General features: G+C 41.3%; 1 protein-coding gene across 1 annotated transcript in view; it reads left to right on the forward strand.

Annotated features, from left to right (window-relative positions):
* SHROOM3 (shroom family member 3) overlaps window positions 1–9100 on the forward strand; it is a 577837-nt gene that overhangs the window by 501555 nt on the left and 67182 nt on the right. Inside the window, exon 4 of the mRNA XM_007949040.1 lies at window positions 5551–5682. Within this exon, the coding sequence (XP_007947231.1) occupies window positions 5551–5682 (132 nt within the window). The remainder of the gene's footprint in view (window positions 1–5550; window positions 5683–9100) is intronic.

A 9100-nucleotide genomic window follows, 5' to 3' on the forward strand; every position in this document is an offset into this window, starting at 1 on the left:
GAGGCTTTAAGTCCAAGTTCAAAGTGCCAGGCTCTAGGGGCTGGGTGAAAGCCCCTCAACCTTGGGCTTCAGCTCTGCCTCCTGCTCCCAGCCCACGGAAGCTGGAGGCTTTTCTTTACTCAGCTGCTGGCTGCTGAGGCTGACAAGCCCAAGGTTGACATGTAAAAAGGCACAGTCCTGATGTTACCAAACCACACAGCAGGCCATTAATTCAAATTGATTAGAAGTCCCAAGGTCAGCAGAGCATGGCAGGCTGCTGAACAGCAACATGGCTACATACAGGGTTCAAGCATGCCATAAGCTAGAGACCATTCCCGAAGGTGTCTCCGTATATATAGGAAGCAGACCACATCCACAAGGCAGTACTCAGCTGCTCACAGTAGATTCCACCATGGAGTTGATCACCAGTCTCTTCATGAGGAATACTGCATCCAGCTACCCGGGCATTCAACCAGGCCCAGACAAGTTGACACACAAACTTAACTACCACAAATACTGTTAGAAGATTGCTAAAGGGGCACAGAAGCAGCATCTTCTGACCTCCTGTAACTCCACAAGAGGAAGACAGAATCGCCATCAGCAGCCCAATGCCTGCTTCTATGCGGCCAGACATGCCCTCATTATCCAAGCCTTTTACCAACCTTGACACCAACCATCCCTCTGACAGCACCCACCACCTGTCTGCTGGGTTTGATAATTCACTGCAGTGGCCACACAGAACTCACTGATTATGGGGTTTATTAGGAAAGCAGCCAGCTACAGTTCAAGTTCAGGACTGTGCTCAGTCTCTCTCAGCCAGCTGTCTCAGTCTCTCTTAGTAGCACATCAGACTCTCAGTGGTGTGTCTCTCTCATCTTTCTCTCAGCAGCACGTCTTTCTTATGTCTCTCAGCAAGTACATCTCTCTTAGCCGGCAGTCAAAGAGATTCCTTTCTCCCTCTAGAAGGGCTCGTTTTAAGCCTGGCAGGGTAGCAAAACTAACAAATCCCAACATCAGAATTCTACACACCTGAGAGTGAACTTTCCCAGAAGATACTTTGTGCTGCCCCAGGTGGATGAATTTAACAAGCAGCTACTCAGTTGCTTACAGCAGAGTGGGAGTTACAAAGACTATGGCTAGAAGAGCCATACCATATAATTTACTACACTGCAGGGATGAAGCTCCTAGAAGCCATCCTCGGCTTTCCAGTAGTGCTGGACCAAGTTCACTCTTCTTTGGCATCTATCGGCTCCTCATAGCCAATGCCTAGAGTCAGGGATAACATCTTATGACTGAGAAGAGATCATATCAAATCCCCTCACTACGCAGTCAAATGTGGGGGACAGGGAGATGTTTAACTCTTTCTCCTTATGTGTATTTTGCCCACTGGGTCCAAAATGATATGGACATGAAGTGTCTCTGGGCACCTCATGCGAATGTGATTTCATTTTTCCATTAAGGTCTGGACTTCTGGTGTTTGAACCACTAACATATATTGAGTGCCTGAAGTCATATGTAACTGTATTTGAACACTAATTCTAGGATTTATCAGCCATGAGACTTTGGGTGTGGGATACCAGGAAGGATTTTATTTTATTTTATTGTTTTGGTGAAAAAATACACAGCAAAACATACTCCCATTCAGCAACTTTCACATGTGCAATTCAGTAACATTGGGTATGTTCTTCATGTTGTGTCACCATTTTTGCTAACTCTTTCCAAATTATTTTACCATCATTTACATCGATTCACTGCCCCCTAAACTCTTCATCTGTGGTTTAGAGTTACTGTTGTCAATTTGATCTCATATAGAAAATTCATTAAAACATGGCAATATCCAAGGCAAACATTCTTTACTAGTTGAGGTAAGCTACTGTTTGGTTTCAAGATGACTTCAAGGGATAGTTTTGGTTCAAGGTTTAAAGATTTTTTCAGGACAGTCAATTCTGAGATTCCTCCAGTCTCAGTAGGCCCAGGAAGACTGCATTCCATAAGAATTTTAAATTCCGTTTCACATTTTACCCCTTTTGACCAAGATCCATCTATTAAATCCTTGATCAAAACATTCATTAATGGTAACCAGGCAACATCCAGTTCTTCTAGCCTCATGGTAAAGGAGACAGTTGTTCATGGAGGCAATTAGACCTGCAGTCCAGTTCCTCTTCTGATTTCTAGGAGGGATTTCTAATCAGTGAATGGAACTGGGTGATAAAGAAAGAATATGTCAGTGAAGAACTGAGGTTCCAGGGAAGTAGCCTAGCTTTGTGGAACTGGTTGAAGAGGCAGTAACCTACTTTCTGGGGAGCTGAGTATCTGACGTCAGAGTGCATCCAGCTGCAAGCGTAACTGCTAAGTTGCTAAACCCTTAACCTAAAGCCCTCTGCTTCTCTCTTCTAAGAAGAGAATTGATTTAACTTTGGAGTAGTGCTGAACCCACAAGTAGGGGTCATATGGGACCTGTTACATGGGTTAGAGAGCAGTAGGAACAAAGAGCCAAGCAAGTTGCAGTACCATTTGTGGGCTGTAATGATGAGACCTTCAGCTGAGTCACCATGGATAAGGGAAATAATCTATATGAAATGTGTTTTGTAAATTTAAATACATATTTGCTTCTGTTGTTGCTCTCTTCATTTCATATCCTACTTCCTCTCTCAAGCCCAAGACTATGAAGTAATAACCTCCTTTAGTTCTTAATTTCCTAGTGGTGAGATCTATTACTTAGTTCTGTGCTTACCCTCTGACTTCAAGTCATAGCCACAGTCCTGGCAACTCCCTGCCTCACCAGCCTGGACAGTGTCCTTCTGGGCTGTGACCACAGTCAGTCTCAGACCAGCCCCTGCCATAATGATTGACTCTTAATGCCTGGGGAAGGCGCTCTGGTGGCATAGTGGGTAAGGGCTTTGGCTGCTAACCAGAAGGTTGGTGGTTCAAACCCACCTGCTGCTCCATGGAAGGAAGATGAGGCCATCTACTTCCATAAATATTTACAGCCTTGGAAACCTAATGGGGGTCGCTGTGAGTGAGAATCAACTTGATGGTGGTGAGTAAATGCCTGGGGAGCTCAGAGCTGGGTGACTCATCACTGCCGATAATTCCTGTCCATTTCCCCCTCCTTTGCCATTCACCCTCAGCTATTTCTCCCTTTTTCTGGCCTTCCTTTCAGATTCTTTGATGAGCTTGTCTCCCTACCCACTCTGTATCAGTTCATTAATAATAAATAAATGATGATAATAATATTTAACATTTACTGACCTCTGTACCAGATACACCATTTCGTTTTGTTTGTTGTCAGCCACGTTTGTTGTTTGTTCATTTCTTGCATTTGAAATACTCTTCAGTGACATCCTTGGCTTGAGATTCTTTGCTGTAGACGTTAAACACACAACTACAACCAACCACTTTATAAAGTTTTCCCTCTCAGTTTTGCAGAGGCCTACCCACTCCCCTAGTTTCTTGTTGTCATCAGCCTTACTCAGGTTCATTTGTTGTTCAGCACAAATGGCCTCCACTAATTTGACGTACATAGTCTTATCACAGTTGGATGCAAGCATAGAAAGATGGGCTCGGCACTTACCTAAGGCTTTGGCAGCTTTGCGAATTCCGTGTTCTAGACCATTCTGAATGAGGGGCAGTCTTCAGCACCTCTTGTGAAATAACATTAAGGCCCATTATACCTCCAGCAGCAGTGCCTTCCTTTGTCACGGCAGCAGATTGTGGATGGAGCTGAATTTTGAATGCACCCGGGCCTCAGCATAACTCAGTGGCTACAGGGAAAGAGACGATTTAATTTTAAATCTCCCCAAAACCATATGAACAGGTTCTGTTTTAATGTGCCCTTTATAGATGAGGAAACTCAGGCGATTAAGAAACTCACCTAAAATCTTAAGGCATAACAAACAGTGGTATCAGGATTTGAACCCAGGTTTGTCTGACCTTAGAGCTCACTTTTAGCCACATTGTACTTTCTTTGTGTCCCCCACCTTTTATCAAAAGAGATCTCAATGTTTCTCCCTTTCTTCAGCCTATTTAGCAACTCAGGCATTAATTCACCAGACTATAAGTACCTTCAATAAGTATTTATTGTCTAACTGCTAAATTCGTACAATTCAGGCATTTGTTCTCCTTGCTTCACACAAGACCATTTTCCTATCACCATAACCACTCTTCAGAGAGTCAAAATCTATGTATTTCTTGGAAATCATCATTTTTCAAAGGCTTTCAGTGTCTCTTATGCATTTTTTAAGTTATTTCAGATTGTAAGGAAGTCAATCCAACTTACTTTTACTAATCTTCATTTCTTACATGAGCAGACTAAGGCTTCAAGAGGAGAAATAATTTACATAGGGTCATACATCAAGCTAATAAACAACTCAGGGCAAAGATTCAAGTCTCCTGACACCTGGTCTAGTAGTATCCTGCTGTACTCACACTCTGGAAATGTTATTGTCACCAGGGGGATTTTCTTTTCATTTATAGTATAAAAGCAAACTTATTTCTTCATAGAGAAGGTATAGGCATATGTTTAGCCACGGAGCCAAGTACAATGAGTCAGCGTAACTTACAATTTTTATCTTCATACCAATGTGGATTCCGTAAAAGTGCTTCCAAACTGCAGAAAATTCCCCTACAGTCTACAGTTCAAGAATTTCCAGCATGAGGTGTCTGATAGCTCATCTCACTCTTTTGCCAAAAATAAAGCACAGCCACTGTCTCCTGACTCTGACCTTCTATAGTAGTGTAATCCTTCCTGGCAAATTCATTTTTCAGTATTGCAGTCTCCAAGCACACCCACTCTTTTCCTTTTGTCAATACTTTGTGTTACAAGGGCATATGTTTACAAAGTTAAAGTCTTGACTTGCGACAAATGAGACACTCTTTTGGAGAGCATATCATTACCAAGACTATGTAACTTAGACCATTGTTAACACTGAGGTAGCTCCAAATTTTTAATGCATTTCTTACCAAGAAATTAAAATAATGTTATGATTTATTGAGCATCAGGATGTGTCAGAGGATTTAAAACTCCCCTGGAAACTTTTCAACATATAGCCACACAAAGTCCCTTTGCTGTTGTTGTCGTTATGTGCCATCGAGTCGGACCCGATTCATAGCGACCCCTCCTTGGGTTTCCGAGGCAGTATCACTACGGCAAAGTCCCTTAGGAGGTAGTAAAGGATCATTGCTCACATTTTTACATATGGATAAACAGAGGCCAAGAAAGATCAAGGCAACTTCCTATGCTTTAAATTAATAAAGTATAAAATACTGACATTTAGGAAATCTACATGAAGGTTATATGGGGATTCTTTATACTATTTTTTTTAACGTTTTTATGTAAGTTTGAAATTATTTCGGAGTTAGAGCTAAAACAAAAATATTAGTAAAGCAGAAAAAAACAATGGTTAGTAAGGCAGACAATAAAATCTGCTTTCCAGTATTTACTTGATATTGCTTTTCAGTCTCTGAGGATATACCAGTCTGTGCTTTGAAATCCATAAATGACATCGTTGAAGAGATTCAGCTATGAATCCTGCTAACGTCAGGGGTTTTTCCATCTCTCGTGTCTCCCAGGCGCAGTGAACCTCCAGGCCGACCTCACTCTTGGCATTCAACCAAATTTGGGGAGAACCAACCTGATGCCAGCATGATGCAAATATCCCAGGGCACGATTGGCACTCCGTGGCACCAAAGTTACCATTCCAGGTAAGTGGCCACAGCTGAGACTAGGGAGTTTATTTCTTTCAAGTATCGTATTCCCAGAAAAAAACAATTGCCTTCTGTTTGAAGAATGTTTTCTTACGTAGTCATGTCTTAAGTGATTTCTTAAATCTCTCTACCCTGCTATCTTCCTCATCCTCTAAAAATTCCTAGGAGGTGTACAAGTCATCTTTATATCCTGGGCTAGATCACCATGAAGGGAGACCAGAATTATTTTCCTATCTGGTAATTTAAGATTATTTGTGGAGTCCATCAATTCTTAAGGTTCACTAGATTGTGCATTTTTAAGTGGTGAGATTAATTATATGAATTGTATCTCAATTAAAAAAAAAAAAGGATGTAGCCAAAGCAATACTTAGAGAGAAATTTATAGCAGTAAATGCTTAAATTAAAAAACAAAACAAAAAAAGCCGAACTCATTGCCATTGAGTTGGATCCAACTTATAGCGACCCCTCTTTGGGTTTCTGAGGCGTTATTAGTACGGAAGTGTTGTTGTTGTTGTTGTTGTTATGTGCTGTCGAGTTGGACCCGACTCATAGCGACCCCTCCTTGGGTTTCCGAGGCAGTATCACTATGGAAGTAGATTGCCCCATCTTCCTTCCGAGGAGTGGCCGGTGGATTTGAACCGCCAGCCTTCTGGTTAGCAGTCAAGTGCCTTAGCCACTATGCTACCAGAGCTCCTATGGAAGTATATTGTCCAAAATTAAAAAAGAAGAAAGATTTAAAAGTGAATAATCTAAGCCAGGGCTTGGCAAAATTTTTTGTAAGGGCCAGACAGTATGGGTCATACAGTGTCTGTTACAACTATTCAATTCTACTGTTGTAGCAAGAAAAGAACTACAGATAATACATAATTAAATTAGTGTGCCTGTATTCCAATAAAACTTTATTTAAAAAAAGAGATGGTAGATCAGATTTGGTCCTTGGGTTGTTGTTTGCCTGCTTTAATCTTTTCTTCCAGCAGCCCCACTGTTTTTCCATTGGAAAAACTGAATCAAAATGAGATTAAATAAGTCACAATCAAGTCATTTTTTTTATTGTAGTAAATATGTATGTAATGTATCAGTGTTTCATCAGACAACATACAGCACTGGGCTATTCATAAGGTTTTCCCTGGCCAATTCTTTGAGACATGGATGGCCTCTTCCTTCTTCCTAGTCTGTCTCAGTCTGTAAGCTGCATTGAAACCTGGATACCATGTGCAACCCTGCTGGCACTTGAAACACCAGTGGCTCAGCCTCAAGCCTCACAGCAACACACAAGGCACCATAGTATGACAAACTGACAGACAAGTTTGTCTCCCTTAGCTGTTTGAAACCTCTCCACCCTCCCCTTACCTGTATCCCTGGCTGCTGCTCTACTTTTTTTGCCTCCTCTGGCTTCACTTTCCCCCACATTCCTGCCTCTTGGGGGGGGGGGGGACTGGGTCCCTCTCCTTACCTGGATTCCTGGCTGCTGCTCTGCTCTGTCATCCCCTCTGGCTTCACTCTCCCCAGCTTTCCTGCCTGTTGCGTAAAGATTGATATCTCAGGCATTAATGAGCTGGAATGGACCAGTATTGGCCAGTTTGAATCAGACAACCATATGATCACTATGCTGGGAATGACAATTTCAAGAGGAATGGCATGGCATTCATCATCACAAAGGATGTTTCAAGATCTGTCCTGAAGTACAGTGCTATCAGTGATAGGATAATACCCATACACCTACAAGGAAGACTAGTTAATATGACTATTACTCAAATTTATGCACCAACCACAAAAGCCAAAGATGAGGAAACTGAAGATTGTTATCAACTTCTACAGTCTGAAATTGACTGAATGTGCAATCAAGATGTGTAATTACCACTGGTGACTGGAATGCAAAAGTTGGAAACAAAGAAGAATTGGTGGTAGTTGGAAAATTTGGCCTTGGTGACAGAATAATGCTGGAGATCACATGATAGAATTTTGCAAGACCAATGACTAATTCATTGCAAATACCTTTTTTCAACAACACACACGGCAGCTAAACACATGGACTTCTCCAGATGGAAAACACAGGAATCAGATTATATCTGTGGCAAGAGGTGATGGAAAAGCTCAGTATCTTCAGCCAAAACCAGGCCAGGAGCTGATTACTCATATGCAAGTTGAACCTGAAGTTGAAGACAATTAAAACAAATCCACAAGAGCCAAAATATGATCTTGAATATATCCCTCCTGAATTTAGAGACCATTTAAGAATAGATTTGATGCACTGAACACCAATGACCAAAAACCAGAAGAATTTTGGGATGACATCAAGAACATCATCCATGAAGAAAGCAAGAGGTCACTAAAAAGATGATAAAAGAAGAAAAGATCAAAGTAGATGTCAGAAGAGACTGAAACTTGCCTTTGAGTGGAGAGTAGCTAAAGCAAATGGAAGAAATGACAAGATGAAAGAGCTGAACAGAAGATTTCAAAGAGCAGCTTGAGCAGACAAAGCCAATTACTATAATGAAATGCGCAAAGACTTGGAATTGGAAAACCAAAAGGCAAGAACACGTTTGGCATTTCTTAAGCTGAAAGAACTGAGAAAAAAATTTAAGCTTCAAGTTGCAATATTGAAAGATTCTATGGCCAAAATATTAAATGATGCAGGAAGCATCAAAAGAAGGTGGATGGAATACACAGAGTCACTGTACCAGAAAGAAGTGGTCGATGTTCATCCATTTCAGGAGGTGGCATATGATCAAGAACCAATGGTATTGAAAGACGAAGTCAAAGTTGCACTGAAGGAGATGGCAAAGAACAAGGCTCCGGGAACTGACAGAATACCCATTGAGATGTTTCAATAAATGGATGCCCCACTGGAGGCGCTCACTCAGTTATGCCAAAAGATTTGGAAGACAGCCATCTGGCCAACTAACTGGAAGAGATCTGTGTTTGTACCCATTCCAAAGAAAGGTGGAAATTATCTAACAATATCATTAATATCACACACAAGTAAAATGTTACTGAAGAGAATTCAAAAACGGTTGCAGCAGTATATTGACAGATAACTTCCAGAAGTGCAGGCTGGATTCAGAAGAGAATGTGGAATGAGGGATATCATTGCTGATGTCAGATGGATTTTGGCTCAAAGTAAAGAATACCAGAAAGATGTTTACTTGTGTTTTATTGACTATGCACAAGCATTTGATTGTGTGGATCATAACAAATTGTGGATAACATTGAGAAGAATGGGAATTCCAGAAGCCTTAATTGTGCTCATGAGGAACCTGTACATAGACCAGGAGGCTGTTGTTTGAACAGAAGAAGGGGACCCTGCATGGTTTAAAATAAAAAAGGGAGTGTGTCAGGGATGTATCCTTTCACCGTACTTATTCAATCTATATGCTGAGCAAATAATCTGAGAAGCTGGACTATATGAAGAAGA

Source organism: Orycteropus afer, unplaced genomic scaffold (assembly GCF_000298275.1).
Source record: "Orycteropus afer afer isolate SDZICR_OR568_19922 unplaced genomic scaffold, OryAfe1.0 scaffold00235, whole genome shotgun sequence".
In the NCBI taxonomy this organism is placed as follows: Eukaryota; Metazoa; Chordata; class Mammalia; order Tubulidentata; family Orycteropodidae; genus Orycteropus; species Orycteropus afer.